The sequence below is a fragment of the Serinus canaria genome, chromosome 11 (assembly GCF_022539315.1).
Source record: "Serinus canaria isolate serCan28SL12 chromosome 11, serCan2020, whole genome shotgun sequence".
Classification (NCBI taxonomy): Eukaryota; Metazoa; Chordata; class Aves; order Passeriformes; family Fringillidae; genus Serinus; species Serinus canaria.
The window spans coordinates 13,445,335-13,462,850 of record NC_066325.1 but is presented as its reverse complement, the minus strand read 5'-3'; the positions used below and the strand labels follow the sequence as shown (position 1 = coordinate 13,462,850).

Below are 17,516 nucleotides of genomic sequence, written 5' to 3'. Positions count from 1 at the left end.
AAAACCTGCAGCTCTGCCTCTGGTCTGACTGCCTACACCAAGCCCACTGCTTTACCCATCATGAATGTCCTTGTTTGCCAGTAGCTTCTTTGTGCAAAGAGACAAACAGGGTTGCTTTAGGCTCTGTCTGCTCAGGCTCTGATGTTTGACTGTTTTCATCTCAGTTTTTCTGCTTTTATCTGACACTATGCTTCCCTTTCCCTCTGAGCCTGCTGATTCCAGTGGCTGCTAAGTTTTGTTCTGCTGGAAAGAAACTTCCAAGTTGAATCTAGCTCTGCTTCTTGACCAGAAGCTATAAAATACATGCCTGTGGTATGTCAGTCCAGAGTAAACAGCACAGCTGTGGTAACAGCTGGGCCTTTGAAGGCAGCCATACCCCAGGATCAGGAAGATGCTCAGACTAGTGCAAAAGGCAGCAATCCTGAAATGACAGCAAACACTACTACCTAGCTCAGGCTTCAGAAAACAGGCAGTTTGTTTATGCAATCACAATCAAATACAAGGATTTGGATGTGGTAACAAGACTGAAATAAAGCTGGATCAATTTCCTAAGAAGCTGCCTGGTACTGTGTGACTAAGGTGAATTCATCAAAGTAATCAGATGCCAAAGAAAAGTGTACATACTAAAGCCATTTACACAACTTGCCTGCATCAGAAGTAGATTGCTTCCTTTCATTGAGGTATCTTCCAAAGGACAATAATTTGAAAATTTAACATACAGGAAGGAAGGGAAGAGAAGGCTAAAAGTGCAGTGTATCATATTTCAATTCTAACTACATTCCCAAAAAAGCTCTTCCAGGAAACGGGTAATGAGAATTGCCAGTCTTCCTGAAGAAAGAGCTGAAAGAAACCTTTGTATTGGCAGCCTCGATACACATTTACATGACAGCACATCCAGTCATAAAATCAGATGAAAACCACTATTTTTTTCTTTTACTGTAGGGATCACCAAGCACCGAAAGGGGCTGCCCAGAAAGGCTGTAGAGTCTCCATCCATGCTGGTACCCAAAAACTGCCCAGACATATTTCTGGGCAAACCACTCTAAGTGACTGTTTGAGCAGGAGGTTGGACCACACGACCTCCACAGGTTCCTTCCAACCTCACCAGTCTGTGATTTAGGATAAAGCTTGAGCCACATGTATTTGGATTGATCAGGTAATGTGTTTGGGCAAATACAGGATTAGACAAAAAATAACTGTTTTTCTAGATTCAAAAAGATTTCTAGATTTTGCTTTCCTAGATAAACCCATCTACAAAGCTCTTTCGCCCCTCTCCAACCAGGCTCTCCTTACCACTTAAGGAGGAGGAGACAACAAAATCTCACTTCAGAGGAAGTAGTGGTCTAGAATTTGTGTCTGACAAATGCATAAAATATTTCTGAGTTTTTTAAACACACATTCTATTTCTTTAAGTATTAGCTATATTAAATGACTACTGATAACTACTGATAAATGACTACTGATATTTAAACAGATACTAGTTCCTCAAGCTTTGCCACTGTTACACTCGAGTGATGTATTTAAACAGAAGTGTCCTTTTGGTCAGTTGAGACAAGAACAACTCCAAGTAAGAATTTCCACAACTCTACATGCTTAGATAGAAACTTTGTAAAATTGAGTGAATCATGCCAAAAATTTGTGCCAAGCAGTGTACCATGAGACAGAATTACAGCACATATATTCTCTTCAACTAAAGAAATATTGTACCAGCAACGACAAAAGTAAAGCAATTCCAGGAAAATAAAATTTAAAAACAAAAAAGAGAAGGGATTAAGCTTTTAGGAGTTTAGCCTTGACATTCTAGATCTGCTTTATAGCCATACACAATATAGCTATTTCCACAGACCAGGTCCCAGCCTCTCATCCCTTTCACCACAGCAAGGCTAAGAGGCCTAGCTGAAGGGTAAGGAACAATCTGTCCCTGTTTTTGAGAGCTATGCTCCAAGTGAATGGCAGATCAACCATATCTTCTCCCAAATCAAGTCATGCTGTAGTCACACCTTGCTGCAAAAACCATCTGTTGAAACTAATAGTGATCAAAAGGACAGCATGATCCCAAATGAGCCCCTGGAGTACTGAACTTGCAAAAACATGAGAAACTTACAAAAGTTACAAGAGACTTATTCCATCTTACACTTAAAAAGCCAACACTGCTGAAATCACTCTCCTCTCACCTCAAGATAACCAACGAATGCATTTTTAAAGACATCAAATGTTACAGAAACTCACTGCTTAAGCCCTCTGACCTTCTAATCTGATTCAAATCGCTGCAGAATTGCACTGCTGCAGGAAAAACCCTCAACACTGAGTGGCCCAGCTGTCTGCTGGGAACTGAACTAAACCAGTTTCTAAAACTAGCTCAGTAGCATTCACTTCCTCCTAAGCAATCCTCTGCAGATAATGCTTTTCAGTCCACCCTGCAAGTCAGAGCTATTTTTTAAAAGGTCAGTTAAAACAGAATTCTTGCCCTAATCATAGATATTTGGGTCTCAACATGCAGTTACTCAGCCTGCCTTCTGAAAACCCAGGGCCAAGACAGCTCAGCTTCACAACCAAGCCATGAATCACTGAATGAAAAGAGGAAAAAAAACTTCCATCAAGGGAGGAACGAACATTCAGAGGTAAATTACAACATACTCAGGCTTTCAGTGAAACAGCTCTGAACACTGAATGTATATGTTTTCCTCCCCTTCCCAATCAGTGCTCTATTGAATGGCCAAAAGTGGAAAGATTTAACCTGGAGAAGTTTGGAAAGCTTTTCATGCCACCCTTCAGGAGTAGCAGTTAATCCTGATATTCAGCTACAAAGTTAATACTGGTCTCAGCTCTGAGCTGTATTCCATGACTCGGCAGATGAACCAGCAGGAGTATCAGACACACCCTGCAGTTCCCAACACCACAGAAAACAGCAAACAGGAACATATACAAGAGCACAGCAGAGTACAAAAACAAACGAAAAGAGAAACTCCAGTTCTCTTTACAATGTTTATTTTGCAGCACTTTATCACTTTACTTACATGCTGTATTTCCTGCTGGCTGGCTCGGTAGTTTTTCTTGGTTAAATTGTCCACCAGGTAGCTGATTTGAGACAAGGCCAGCGAGAGCGAGTCAAGATTCATTGCTGGTTGGGGCGGAAGCAGGCGGCCGAGCCCGGCGCAAAATCACCATTATTCCCCTTTAGTCACCTCAGAGACAGGTCAATTTTTTTTCCCCCAGTGAGTCTTTATCTGTTTCTGTTTTACTTGCTTCAGCTCTTCTTTCTCAGTTGTCTTTGTCTGTTCTGAAACATGGCACCTGGAAAACAGTATTAAATTAGATTTAAGTTCTGTAGCAATGTCACTTAAACTATGTTCACAAAGAAAATGAAGTAGTATTAAGTTTTCACAACACAAGCTCTGTTGTTTTTACACTACCCAACCACTTTTGTTTCTGCATTTTGCAGTCTGAAAGAGCCAGCAAACAGCCCAATCAGAAGAATGGTTTTCAGCACCATGAGAAAGAAGAAAATGAGATGAATAATGAATTAGATACACAGCAACAATCAGAGGTCAGAATCATTCAAAACCTCCATCATAAATTAATATAAAAAACACACTTTTACCATCTCTGCTATATTTTGCCCCAGTACATCCAGGCAGTATTGCCTCAACCCTGGTACACCAAAACAAGCAATCGTGAATGAGCAACACACAAAGAACTGCAATAAACTAACCCTAACATTTGGCTTATACTGAAACAGCTTTCCAGTGAGCTACAACAGCAGAGCTTGCCAGCTTAATAAATTTCTATGACAACACAAAACTTGGCACTTGACATCTCATCTGTTAAATTACAGATTGCCAGTGTGACAAAATTGCATCCCAAAGCAAGTCCTGCATATCCAACAGTGTGGGGAGCGTCAAACGAAGCCCCAAGCTGCTCTGAGAAGCAGCACTGTGCATTGTCACAGGTAAAAATCAAGCTGGAGAGTCACTGCTTGAAAGCTCTACCTGATCAAAACACAAAGGTCACTGGGCTTCATGCCAAGAGTCTGAAGATCTCTTTTTCAGAACAAAAACTACTGCTTTGTGGTCTTGGCTCTCCATGGCAAAAGCCAGCAGCACATGATTTGTGCCTCATCATGAAATGGATGGCTCGGGTGATGTGTTGGCCTGGCACGCGGAACTGAGGGCGAACCAGCCCAGGGAGCTTTCCTGCAGCAGCACAGCTCCCGGGCCGGGCCTCCTTCTGCCAGCACCCAACAGCAGCAGCACACAGGAAGTGAACAGGCTATGCTGGGTGCAAGTAGAACTCTCCTTCCCACCTCCCTTTATACAAAGGTTTTCACTTGCTCACACGTGGAACCGTACCTTATTTAACATCTGCCTACACTTCAAAAAATCAGGAGCAACAAATCTTACCACAGGCAATGAAGATCATTCTGTCATTTGAAAAAATTTACTATATTACACAAGTACATGGGTAAATTATTTGTAAGAAAAGTCAAATCAACTGACTTGCAGACTTTCAGTATGAAAAAGAAAATTCTGACTACTCAATGAAGGTATGCAAGATCCTTCTTATGCAATAAAGCTTACATCTCACAAAGAACAAATTTTCAAGCAGTAATATTGAAAGTATTCTTCAATGACAAGGCAGTCGGTCTCTAAAAGAATTTCAGGGCACGTCTAAAACTGCAGTGAGAAGAATTACACAAAACTTCCATTTCTTTTTAGTACATCTGACAAGCTGGAATTCTTACCTTTATATATAAAGGTTTAAAAGGCCACTGACTGTGGAACATCTAGAAGGGAGGACTGGCACAGAAGTTTAAAAAGATTTCTCAGTAGTACAGGACCTGATTTTTTTTTTTTTTTAATAACCTTTAAATTCCTCTTTTGGAATAACCTAGAAAATGTCACTGGGTTTGGCAAGTACATGCCTTCCAAGACAATCTTACCGGAAGGTTTTAACATACATGACCAATATAAAGCTTCTGAAAAGCATTTGTTAAAAATCAAGCACACAGACCTCAGCACAGTACTTGCACTTACTAAACCCAGCAGTCAGCAAGGGGAATTCAGTCCCATCAGATCACCAGCTTACAGCAACCAGCCTGAAGAACTCACAGGCTGTTTGAACTGCCTACAGGACATAGCACAAAACTTCAACTTGGCCAGTTTTTAAGGCAATAACAGAATTTCAGAGTTTGCCTTTAAGGCCTCTAGGAAGGAAAACCACATTTCTCTGGCCATTTTTCATCATACCAATACAAATAGCACAGGAATCACACCTACTCCACTCAAAACTCAGAGGTTTTAGTACTGAAATTCTCCAGATGGGCTCAAGCCTCCCTGCTGCCATACAACGCACTGACCATCCCACCCTCCTATTAGTATCTCTTGTCTTCCAAAAAAAGCAGGGAACATTTTGATTGTGAAGAAGCAAAACAAGCTTTGCCACCTTCCAACAGCAAAATCTGGCAGTGCCACTGGACAATCCAAGCTGAAGGCAAAACGGATTTTTTCTTTCAAGGAAGTCTCTCAAGGAAGAGCCTAGCAAACACAGAGACTCAAGGAACACAATAGCTGAGGAAACAGCTTCCTACTTATGTTCTAAACATATGGTTTGCACTGTGAGTATATCCCAGCACACAGCAAACCTGACAGCTCCCCCGGACACAACATTAACAGCACTTCAGAGGTTCAAATGACTCAACCTAACTCAGGGGAGTACAGAGTAACCAAGGGAGCCTTGCCTGCAAAGCAGAACTGCACAGGTACCTCTTTGGTCACGAAGTGCAAGACTAAAATTCAATTACTACAGCACTGATTAAGGAAGCTATGAATGCTATGTGAAGCAGATTTTATTTTTAGATCTATATATTCTTAGTGGGAATGAATCGCCCTACACTGGCCTCAACAATTCAGGAAGCTTTCAGTCTATGGGACAAACATGCTAGGTTCAGACAAGTCAGGCCTCAGCCACAGGGAGTTTGTAAAAAAAAATTTAGATTACCTGGCAAAATTATCTACTTTCAGCCACAGATCCTATTATACAGTAATGGATTAATATACCCGGCACAGAATTCAGGAGCTATTACAATATTACTATTTTATATTGTGCAACACAACCCATTTTAAAGAGATAAAAAATATTTACCAAATTCTACAGCATTACACACCCTGAACACTTCCTAAGGGAAACAACAGCTCATCAGCAAAAGACATTTGGCATCTATTTCAGTAGATGTCTTTTCAAAGCAGAGTTCTGTTGGATTAAAACATAAATGCAATAAAATTTCAGGCAAGAATCCAAAGACCATAAAATAGAGTGGGTCAATATGAAACCACCCATCAGGTGTGACAAAGACACTCCCTACTAACCAGAAATCACTAGAGAGTAACTAAGCCTTGACGCTGAAGTTGACAAACCAGAAGTCTTCCATGAATTCAGAAACACACCTACAAAAAGTAATTTCAAAATTACTTTAAGCTAACTTTGGATCTTGTTTTTTGGAATTTTGCAGAAGTAACTACTGCTGCTGGATTTCAGGAGTTGTATTATTTCAGGGCACATGTGCTGCATGTGGAGGATAAAATAGATCAAGTGACACAAACAGCATGTGTTTGCTGATTATGTTCTAAACTCCTGTCACAAAACATCACATAAAACATGCTAAAGGGACCAGTGCTAAACCTCTCTCCAGAACAGTCCCTTACCCTCTTTTTAAACCCATGACCAAATACAAAACATGGAGGGCAGCACACCTCTCTGAAGGCCAACACTGGGAGCAATCCAAGGGAGAAAGGTGGTTTTGAATCATACTATACTTTATATTTCAGGATGTCAACTACTTTGAAATCTACAGAGGAAAAACCCCAGAGTGAAAGTCACATTAGCAGTAAAATAAGCTCCCGATTCATTTGACCAGTTCAAATTCAGGTGTGTTTACAAAAGAAAAGACATGTGAACATTCCATACACTGGAAAGCTGCACCCAATTCCAGTAAACTGGAAGTCAAAAGATGATTAGACACAGTAGCTTCAATTTCCAGAGAATGGCTGAACTAAGCACCTAAGTTGTTCCTACAGACTCAAGCCAGTGAAGTTGCAGTTTGGAATCTACCTCAAATACATGAGATATGCATCAAACATGACAAGACTGCTTCAGGCATTTTCACATCTCAACCTGGACTGTTAAAAAAAAACAACAACAAAACAACAAGAAACTCTCACTTCCCAGTTCTCCTTCAGACAAGAACTGCAAAATAAAGTTTCTGCTGCAGAGAAAAAAAGGAAAGACTTGTTATCAAATACTTCATGGTTTTTTACCATCCAAAATGTGTTTTAGAACAGCTATATGCTATTTCAGAAGTCAAAGAAAATTGCAATATTCATACACTGGGGATGTTTATGGAACAAAAGAGAAATCTGGCTAAAATAGTGATGGCCTCAACCATGTTTCTCAGTGATAACAATTCCCAACATGATTTAGTTATGTCCCATCACAGGGGCACAAAACATTACCATCTTCTATTGTTAAGTTATGTTCCCACAGTTTCTCTTCCACTTACTCAGCTGAACACCAAGAGTGGCCATTTCAGCATAAATCAAAACCCTAGAAACACTATGTAGGATAAACAGGATAAGGTATTTCTTCAAAGACACAGGTAGGCAACAAACTGGCTGTGAGTTTGGTTTGGAGACACCAAGCCAACGGAGTCAACATTTAAGAGTGAACTTACAAGCAACAGGGCTGAAAGAATCAGAATAACAAAGATGGAAAGGACAGACCAGTCTACTACCAGCTAAGTTTGTTTCCTGTTTACAGGAGAGTCACCCCACCTGCAGTCACCCTGCCCATAATTTTAGCCAATGCCAAAGTGGTTACCTTAGAAACAGGAATCTGGTACACTAAAGAATGACTTGACAGAGTCACACCTGTTTGGTTATCTGCTTGAAAAAAGTTCCTGAGAGCAGCTGCCATCCTTCCTTGCAACAAGTGTGATTCATAAACAATCTGATTACATGATATACCAGCAGACTAGTGTTGTATTTTCAGTATTATTTCACTTCTGTGGTAAATGCAATCAAAATTGGTTGTGGTTTGTTGAAACTAAACTATAAGTACTCACTGGCTTTCCTGTATATGGAGTAAATGGTACTAATCTAAGTTAGGAAACTATTGTAAAGAAGCTCTTGTACTGATACAGCATCTGTCGAGACCGCCAACTGTTGCTATGTCTAGTTGAGAATTATACAAGCCCATTTTACTGGGCAGCGTTTTCTTAACTGGAGGACAGCACTGATACGGATTTCTCTCCTGTGGTCTGCAAGAAGGTTATGTCACCGGATTATTTACTACAGCTCACTTTTTCCGATTTTCTGCGGGCAAGTTACAACACCACCGATCTCCTACGGAGGCCGTCGAGCCCGGCCGGGGCAGGCCCGGCCCGGAGTCCTCAAAGCTCCACCTGTCACCACCGGCGTTACACAAGCGAAGGGGGAGAAATGAGCACAGCCCCAGAGCTGGCGGTTTCCCCGCCACCTCGCGACGCTGCCGCAGCCACCTGCCCCCGCCACCGAACAGGGAACACCCGCGGCTCCCTCCCCGGACCCTGCGGAGTTGCCTCTGGGGCTCAGGGGCGGCCGCAGGACCGAGGAGTGCGGGGGGAGAGGGCTGCGGGTCCCGCCGCTGCCTCTCGCACACCCCGGAGGTCGGCCCGGCCGAGCGGGTGCCTCAGGCGGCCCCGCTGCCCCCAGAGCAAGCCGGCCCGGTCTCGCTGCGTCCGGCCCCGTCCCCACCGTGACCCCCCCCCCCGCCCCGAAGCTCGCAGTGCCCCCAGAGCACCCCCTCCAGGGCCGGGCGGGCGCCGCTCCCACCTCGGCGGTGTCGTGAGGGCCGGGCCGGGGCCGCTCGCGCGCTTCTCTCGCGCCGCCGCCGTTCCGATACAAAATGGCGGATGGGGTCGCGCGCTCGCGCCGCGGCCTTTCCCCTCCCCCGTCCTCTCGCGGGGGGGCGCGGGGGGAGCGGAGGGGCGGAATGCGCGCGGAGCTGCCGCGCCCCCGCAGGGTGGCCTTCGCCCAATCAGAGCGCGGGGCCGCGTGAGAGCTGGCCAATCAGCGCCGTGCGACCTCGGGGGAGGGCATCCTGCCGCCCTCCGCGCGGAGCCTAAGCCGCACGCCATTGGCCGGGAGGGGCCGAAAGCCTTCCTACTCTCTCAGCCAATCAGAGCCCCGAAGTCCTCTCCGTCTACGCGTGCGCGTTGACGGCCAACCCCGCGCTGCCGAGGCCGGCCAATGAGCGAGGGGCGTCGCGCGGGGGCGGGGCGGGAAGGGGAAGTAGCGGGCGGTGCCAAAGGGCGCGCGGAGTCATGCGGGGGGCGTTCCCCCTCGCCTCGCTGTTTCCTCTCCCCGAATGTGGTACAAGCCCAGGAACGGTTTCCCCCCGCGCAGCGCCGTGGTACAAGCCCCTGAATTGGCGTCCCCTCCCCGGCGCTGCGTTGGTACGGCCCAGGCTCTGCTCCCCTACAGCATGGTGGCTGCGAGTCCCTCAGAGCGCCCGGCCCTGGTCCGGCACGCTTCAGGCTCGGGTTTTCCTTTCTAAGGAAATCCCCTCTCCATTTGCACCCTCCCGGATGGCCGGCCTCAGTCCCGAAGAGGAAACTCCTTACAGTTCCTTCCCAGCCACACCCACCCGCCTACCAGTCCCGGGGAGCGACACTGGGGTGCCACAGCAGGCCCGGGCTCACAGAGCCTCTGGCATCCCCCGGCCCTGGGCGCCAAGATACCCCGGAGAATGAGGGCCTGAGGAAGGCAGTGGGGCTTCCCAGCTACACACCATCCATCCCAAAGCTCGAAAGGCTGGACGGTATTTCAGGATACGGCGTCATCCCTGTATCCCTCTCGGGAGCATCTCCCCCAGAAACCACCTCGTGCTGGCCTAACACGAATCACAATGTCACTTTTATTGAGTTGAGTTCTCTCCACTCTCTGCATGTACAAAATACACGTTAAAAGGCCAGTGTTTGTAAACAGGGGAGCAGTAAGGCAAACAGGAATGGCCACAGCACCTCCAGACCTGCCCAGCCCTCGGCCACAGGGACACTGTGGGGGTACCAAGGGAGCCCAGGTGTTTCCCAGGTGGAATGAGACACTGTGTCCTCGTCCACTTCGGCCAAGGGACCTCCTCATGCCTAACACATCTTCAGGAAAGCCAGAGCCACAAGATCCACCAGGTACCAAACCTTTTTATCTTCCTGCAGGGTGGGTACTGGAAGGCATTTTGGCATTGGCATCTGCTGAGCATCTCTGCTGGGCTCCACGGGAGGTTGCTCTGTGCTCCCCACATCCAGGACATTTGGCCATCTTCTTTATGCCAAAGGGTCCCCAAGCCCCAGCTCCTGCTCACAGGCAGGAGCCTGGCAAAAGGGCTCAGGACACAGCCAGTGCCATATAAGTGGGGGTTTGGTGGAGCTTGGTTTTGTCAAAAGATGAGGGCACAGATGCTGGAGATCCCTTGGGAGAGGCAGGAGGGATATGTGCCTTCACAGCATCTCTTAAACATTCCTGCTGTGCTTAGGGCTTTTCTTCCTCCTTCTCCACCTGGGTCTCCCTGTCCCAAGCAGCAATGGGGAGGTCCCCATGTACATGCAGTGTTAGCAAGGAAAGACCAAACGTTTCCACGTGGGGAAGCACACATGTGCTGTCACTCCTCCTGCAGCCACTGGTTGCAGCAGGAGAGAGCCACACTGAGAAGTGTAGGAGCACAAGCCATGCTTCTCCTTCCCACCACAACAGCCTGTGCTGCTTCCAGAAGATGCAGGAGGTACAGGGTCAGGTTTTGCTCAAATCTGGGCTGAGCCCTCGTCACAGATGCATCAACAGCTATCCCTGAACTCCTCCCTCCCCAAGGGTTTTAGAAGCCAAACAACATAAAAAGAAATTCAAAGACAGAACAAGAGAGGTTTAACGCCCCCAACCAAATCTGCAGCTGGGGGAACTGCTCAACCCAGAAAAAGCAGGAATGAAACTATCACTCAGACAGGCAACAGAGGGACAGCCCAGAGCAACACCAGCCATAGAGAGTGTAAATGACCAAGAGAGCAATATAAAACAAATTAATACTGATTGCTTTATCCCAAAAGCATCCTTTAAAACCTGGCCCAGTCCCATTTCCTGGACCCCTGGAAGAACGGGATTGTAAATCTGGAGAAGAGCTTTGCTCTATTGTAGTGTCTTCAGTAGGTTGATGCAGTCATAGCAGCTTCTCTACTGAGTGAGCAACCCCTGGCAAGGAAAACATTGCACTGGCATGTCCCTACCCCAGGGTCATTCTGATCCTCAAAAGAAAAAGCCCAAACAGGCTGATGGCAACCCTTTGTAACACAAAGTGCAGCCCAGGCAGATGGAGATGTGAGAATAGAGGCAGGAGACCAGCAGGAAACCAGAGTTCAAACCAAACACTGACACAGAATAGGACTGGGGATGTCTCCCTGTCTGATAAACATGATTATTATTTCCCTTTATGCAGAACACTGCTTCTCACTCCAAAGTTGGGAGAAGGAGTTTTACCTGTGGAGAGGAGCTCCACCAGCACAAGGGTACATAGATGAGAGCAGCATGGCTTTGCAAACCCCTACCACCACCCTTAAGTGATGCCTGAGGGAGTGATGTCTACTCCCAGGGCCAGAAAGAGCTTGCCCTGGATGACAGGTCCCCTTGTAGTGTTGCTCTGGCTTCACCAGGGAGCCAGGGCTGAGAGAAGCCTGACTGCCTGCAGCCTTAAGACAATGAGATACAAACCACCACAGGGCTTGTTCAGCCAAGCCCCAAGTCACAACGGTTCTCTTGGCTCTTCCCAAGACACCACCAAGTTTTCTTCCCACTTCCCTTTGGTCCTAGGGGAAATCTCCATCCCCTCAGCAGCAGCAGTGCAGTCCAGCCTGGAGGAGTCAGGCTGTAAGATCCACAAAGATGGCATTGGCAGTAGTCTGTCCAAAGATGAAGGCTCCAAGGGTGACCATGAACACCCCATAGCTGACCTGGGCCCACCAGCTGTGGACACAGGAGGACAGGGCATATTTAGAGGGGTCCTTCACCCCAATATCCACAGGGGAATGGGAGAGAGGGATGCACATATCAGTTACCTGATTGCCCTGGTTTCTTGGATCTCAGAGAGCTTGGCTTGAATCAGACAGAGGCCTGAAAGGCAGGGGAGGCAAATTAGAACCAGATGAGGACTGTCCCCTGGGGACTGAACAGACACCCTATAAAACAGGGAGCTGCACTCCCTGTTATAGAGCTCCACGTCCAGCCAAAACAGTTCGGCTGCTGACTGGCCTCACACCACATTTTTGTCCTCCTCTAAAAATCTCCCGGTTCCTGTGTTTCCATCCTGCCCCTCCCTCTTTGAGACACAAGGCCATGAGACCTTTGTCAGCCCCTGAGCATCCCAGGATGCCTTACCTGGGAAGACAAAGATGAAGCAGGCCGCCAAGCCCCCAATGACAGAGATAACTTTGCCAATATCAGGGATGAAAAGAGCCAGAAGGAGTGTCAGGAGGAACCAGCTGATGGTCTGAAGCAGGCGTCTCCTCCGCTCCCGAACCACGTCCTCCTCCACTGTTACCCCGGTATAGCGGAGCCAGAGACCCTCCAAGACAGCCCTGTAGGCACAGACCCAGGACAGAGGGATTTCCTCGTGCTGCTCCTCCTTCCCACACCTGCCCCATCTCTCCCAGCGCTCACCGGCCACAGAAGTGCAGGATGGGGTAGGATGTCAGCACACAGAGGATGATGAAAGCCCGGGCGAGGGCAACAGGGATGTCATTGGAGGGGTAGGACATCAAGACATCCTGCTCCACGCCAGCTCCAAAGGTTAGGAAGCCACAGATGCCTGCCAGGAAGAGAGCAGTCAGCAGGGGACAGGGACAAGTCCCCTGAACATCTGTTTGAAGGACCAGACTTGGATGGATATGGCACAAGGCACATTACAGAGGTGTTTGATGGTCTCACTTCTCCCTCTGACCCTTGCTGACCAGAGGGTCCCTGCCCTCCTGAAGCTCACAGCCAGTCCAAGGACTGCCACACTCACACGATGTCCCCTCACCTACCAGTGCCTGTGTAGACGAAGAGAGCAATCACCATGGCTGCTGTCACCACTGCCCCCCAGGTCTTCACCTCCGGCTGCTTCATGCTGTTAAAGACGGGCACGCTGCTCACATGGCACTGCCAGGACACAGAGACAGTGGGGATACATGATGGGCAGAACCATGGGGAATCCTACTCATGATATTCTGTGTTTGTTGTGAAATGGTGATTCCCCAGGTTTGTCACTGGAGAAGAAAAGGCGAGGGGACAGGATGCCCTGTACATCCTAGCTGGGGTAAAATGGATCCATCTCCATTTAGAGGTGGTGAGATGTTAAAAAGGCTTCAGTCTCCTTGCAAAGCTATGCAGTGACCACACGGGCAGGGTTTTAGCCAATCAACCAGCCAATCACACAGGCAGGGTTTTAGTCTGCCACCCAAGTAACAACATGATGGAAGGGGAATACCAAGCTCATGGCCTTACCTGGAACCCAAAGCAGATGGTGGGCATGGCATTGAAGACAGCTGTCCACGTGGAGGGGCTGGAAGGAGAGAGACACCTATCAGTCTGACCAGAATCCCCTGTGACCCCCATCCAGTGCACCAGGAGAGGATGAGCTGCAAGTGCTCAGTGTCTTTGCCTTACTGCATCCCCCCACCCAGGATGATGCCATTGCATGGAATGAGGTTTCCTTGGGACCTGGTACTCCCTGAAGACCAGGGCCTTTCACTGAGACTGAGACAGAAACAGCCAAAGCTGAGCACAAAAAAGTAAAAGTATGAGTAAAAAATAAGGATCTAGTTGGGCAGTGCAAAAAACTGGTCTAACCTTGGCTCTGCCATAAAATTCCTGCACTGGATCCAAAAATACACACTGTGAGGAAGGGAATAAGCCACAGTGTTTGTGGAAATAATCAAAATCACCCAAATATAGACACAGCCCTTGTTGTTGGGTGAGTACAAGCACTGCACAGGGAATCCAGGCCTGGATATGTCAGAGATAAATGCCAATCAGTGCTACCAAAACCTGTGATGGAGCCATGGGGACCTTTAAGAGGTCCTTTTCCTCCTCTTCACCACCTGCTCCTCTGAAACACGCAGAGGTGCAGCCATTTGGGAGCTTCTGACAGCAACATGCAGAGTCCTCCGGACCAGGGATGGGACTGATGAAAGATTCATCCCTAGCCTTTGCAGCCCTTGCTCCCACAGCCCTGCCTGGCTCTGCAGTGCTGTGATGGCACTGACAGCGTCGTGTCTCTTGCTCTCACCTGGTGGGGATCTCCACAGGCACCAGCTCCTTGTCGGGCCAGATGTACTTGATGATAATGACTGCTGTGACATACCATGTGCCAATCACACTGAGAGAGCTGTGAAAGGGGATAGGAGGCTGTGAGTGCTCTGCCTCCCCACTTCATGGAGAGTCTCCTCACAGCCTCTCCATCCCCATCTTCTGGCACAGCTCAGACTACCCCACTCCTGACTATCAGACCCATTTTTACTTTCCCTTCCCATGGAAATGTGCCAGGAAATGTCACCCGCTGTCCCCCAAGCAGATGCCAACACAATTTGGGGGTTATCCCATTCTTCTCTGAGTGGCAAACCTGCTAGACTTGGGTTTTGGGCTGAAGAAAGAGGTGAGTGTTGAAGCAGTGACACTCCTTGGTGCCCCTGGTGCAGCTCCAGCAGCCAGATCACACCATTCTGGTGTGATTCTTGGTGGAGCAGGGCTGGCCTGCAGACCACCCAGCCTAGGGACCCTTACTGGTTCTACTTTCTGCTGGATTGCCAATTCCAAAGATAGGAGACAATGTAGTTGAAAGCAGCATTCCCTGCTTCCTCCAGCATGCAGAAGGGAGGGACACAAGCCCTGAAGTATGACACGGTGGCTGCACAGTGCTCAGCCACTCCTCTGCTTCCCAGATGGGGAAACTGAGGCATGGGAAGACAGAGGATGAGTGGGCAGATACGGCACTAGAACCACAGCATTTCCAGTCCCTGTTCTCTGCAACCATGCTTAGGTGGGTGCTGGCTGACCCACCCCAGCTCCCAGCCCCAGACGGCTCTTCCCACCCACCTGGCATATTTTTGGAAGCCAATCTCTTTGGGGATGGAGAGGGGCAGGATGAGCAGGAAGGCGGTGATGCTGATGGTGAACTTGCGGTCTGTGTACCAGTGGCTGCTCCCAACTTCCTCAGGCTCCTTCACCAGAGCAGCAATGACTGTGGGCAACCAAGGGCAACCAAGATGGTCAGGTTGGCCCTTCCAGCTGAAGGGACAACAAGTGGTTATTATTTGCTCCATGGGAGGCACTTACTCTTGTCCTCCTGGTCTCCAATGATGATGAGGAAGGCGATGCAGGTGCCAAAGGTGTAGACAGCGATGGCCACCTCACACAGCACACCAGGCACCTTCCCACAGACAGCCCACACAACCTCCTGGTAGGTGCGCTCATTGCTGGCCTGCGAGCAGTATGCCAGGATGACCAAGCCTCCAATGATGAAGATCAGCATGCACTGGGATGGGAGAGAGACAGGGAGGGAACACTGAGCCAACAACATGGCAAGGTTCCCTGAGCCACCCCAGGCAGCCATCCCTGAATACACTGAGAATCTCTGGTGCACCTCACCGAAAAGAGCTTCTTCCTAGGAGTCTGGTCCTCCCCAAGCCCTTTCTGGGGCACCACATGTCCCTCCCGTGCACCCTCCCAGGGTGGGATGGGGGACTGTCCCTTCCCCACTCACCATCTGCAGGGTAATGCCTGCAGCCACACCACCGGCCATGCTGAAGGCAGCAGGAAAGTTGAGCAGCCCAGCCCCAAGAGCAGCGTTGACCACAATGAAGACAGCTCCCAGAGCTGATGTGGCCCCCAGACCATTTCCTTGGCTCTCTGAATTTTTGGGCACCGTCTCCACACTAGGGCTCTGCAGGAGCCTGGCCCGTTCGCCAGCATCGTCACTCCATTCCCAATCCTTGTAGTCACTGTTGATGCTCCCAGTGCCCTGAGCCATTGTCCCTTCGCAGGTGGCACACGCCACTGTCCACGTCCCACTAGTGCTCCTGCACCAGGCTCAACTGGGCACCTCGAGGAGGGTCCTGAGCCAGCACTGGCTCCATCAGGCAGGAAGGGCAGCAAACAAACAGGCTGGAATGCAGCAACACGGGAGTAAGGCACTTCCCTACTCCTACAAGGGGATGAAGAATGACACTGTTAAGTGTTAGTTAAGTTAGATTAACAAGGGACAACCTCAGCATCAGGTGGGGGCATGGGGGAACTGGGTCTTAGCTTGCGGGGTCACAGCAAACACACACCACCAGAGATATAGCAGGAGAACTCACCTCTTGTCCCTCAAATCCAGGGAGAGGACACAACTGCTGTTGGATGGGGGACTGAGCCCTGGCTGTGGGGCTGAGGAGCTGCAGCTTTACAGCAGGACTCGCCTTTCTGTGGGCACGAGACCCAATGTCCTGGCTCACTTCCTGATTTCCAGCCCTAATTTCTGCAAGCTCTGCAAGAGCGGCTGTGCACGTGCTCCTGAGTAAAGAGCAAGGCTGGGCTCAACAGGAATGACCTGTGTGCAGCAGAAATACTGTGTCAACAGGAAAAGCAGGACTGGCCCCTTCCAGGGCACCCCCAGGGTGACAACCAACAGGAGATGGAGGATGTCTCAGAAGCTTTTGGATTTAAAGATATGGTGTTTTCAGCATCACAGTCCTTGGGGGTTGGGAAGTCCAAATCTCATCCCAGTGTCTCCAAGGTGAAGGAGATCGACCCTCTCAACCTGGTAGGATTTTGCAGGACTTTACATGAACATGAGAAATCTCTTTTCAAGGAAATCTGGTTTTTATTCCTAGAGGACATCTACAGAGACTTCACCTGCCCAGCTTACTCCTTGCTTCTGGGCTATTTAAACTCTGTGCTTGTGCTATAAATCCTCTATAAAGATTTCTGGGGAAGGAGAGGAAGGGCCACCTTGTGTAGGACCGTGGAGGGGCAGACCGGTGGGTCCGCGTGGGCTGAAGTTCCCACACGGCCGAAGATGCTGCAGGGGGTCGATGCTTCTTCCATGGCCTGGGGGAGGATGCTAAAGGGTGTCCTTTCCCTCCAGGCAAAGCCGCCATACTCTGGCAACCAGAAACCCCGAGAGCAGGCGCTTCACCGAGGGTGACTCAACAGACCCGCGGCGCCGGCGGCGCCCCCCGCCCAGAGGAGCAAGGCCCGGAGCCGGTGACGGTCAGCCCGCATTCGCAGGGGATGCAGAGACTCCTGCCCTAGCTGGTGGCTGCGCTCCCCGCGTGTGTCCCCCCGATCCGTCCGTATCCCGGCCCCACTCACCAGGCGGGGAACGCACTCTGCTCCGCTCCCTTCGGCCCCGGCCCCAGCCCCGGCTGAGCTCGGCGGCAGCGGCGGCGCGGCGGCGGCTCCGCCCTGCCCGCTGCACGCCGG

General features: G+C 49.2%; 2 protein-coding genes across 7 annotated transcripts in view; both read right to left on the bottom strand.

The window, feature by feature from the left end:
* The window catches only part of CNOT1 (CCR4-NOT transcription complex subunit 1), a 55,165-nt gene extending 46,142 nt beyond the window's left edge, over positions 1 to 9,023 (bottom strand). For all 4 annotated transcript variants that reach the window (XM_009090688.4, XM_009090689.4, XM_018914652.3 and 1 more), the window contains exons 1-2: positions 8,865 to 9,023; positions 3,018 to 3,294 (exon numbers count right to left, since the gene is read on the bottom strand). In XM_009090688.4, the coding sequence (XP_009088936.1) occupies positions 3,018 to 3,119 (102 nt within the window). In that variant the 5' untranslated portion in view covers positions 3,120 to 3,294; positions 8,865 to 9,023. The remainder of the gene's footprint in view (positions 1 to 3,017; positions 3,295 to 8,864) is intronic.
* Positions 9,024 to 9,920: 897 nt separating this feature from the next.
* Positions 9,921 to 17,500, bottom strand: SLC38A7 (solute carrier family 38 member 7). 3 transcript variants are annotated; one of them, XM_018914650.3, is made up of 12 exons: positions 17,406 to 17,500; positions 16,409 to 16,641; positions 15,814 to 16,254; positions 15,387 to 15,585; positions 15,147 to 15,291; positions 14,341 to 14,439; positions 13,557 to 13,614; positions 13,097 to 13,211; positions 12,732 to 12,879; positions 12,450 to 12,649; positions 12,131 to 12,185; positions 9,921 to 12,038 (listed from the first exon to the last, which is right to left on the bottom strand). In XM_018914650.3, the coding sequence occupies exons 3-12, from the start codon at positions 16,078 to 16,080 to the stop codon at positions 11,936 to 11,938; spliced, it is 1,389 nt and encodes a 462-aa protein (XP_018770195.1). In that variant the 5' UTR covers positions 16,081 to 16,254; positions 16,409 to 16,641; positions 17,406 to 17,500; the 3' UTR covers positions 9,921 to 11,935. The 3 variants fall into 3 exon arrangements, with proteins under 3 accessions (XP_018770195.1, XP_009089108.1, XP_050834814.1); XM_009090860.4 differs by lacking the exon at positions 16,409 to 16,641; XM_050978857.1 differs by lacking the exon at positions 16,409 to 16,641 and having other exon boundaries at positions 15,814 to 16,214; positions 17,406 to 17,482.
* Positions 17,501 to 17,516: the final 16 nt, after the last annotated feature.

Bases quoted from the DNA above. Each gene is read 5' to 3' on its own strand.
- SLC38A7 (XM_018914650.3), bottom strand. From the start codon at position 16,080: ATGGCTCAGGGCACTGGGAGCATCAACAGTGACTACAAGGATTGGGAA. The intron at 14,440-15,146 runs GTGGGTGGGAAG...CCCCTTTCACAG, and splicing joins GGCTTCCAAAAATATGCCAG to CTCTCTCAGTGTGATTGGCA. The intron at 12,650-12,731 runs GTGAGCGCTGGG...CTGTGCCTACAG, and splicing joins ATCCTGCACTTCTGTGGCCG to GGCTGTCTTGGAGGGTCTCT.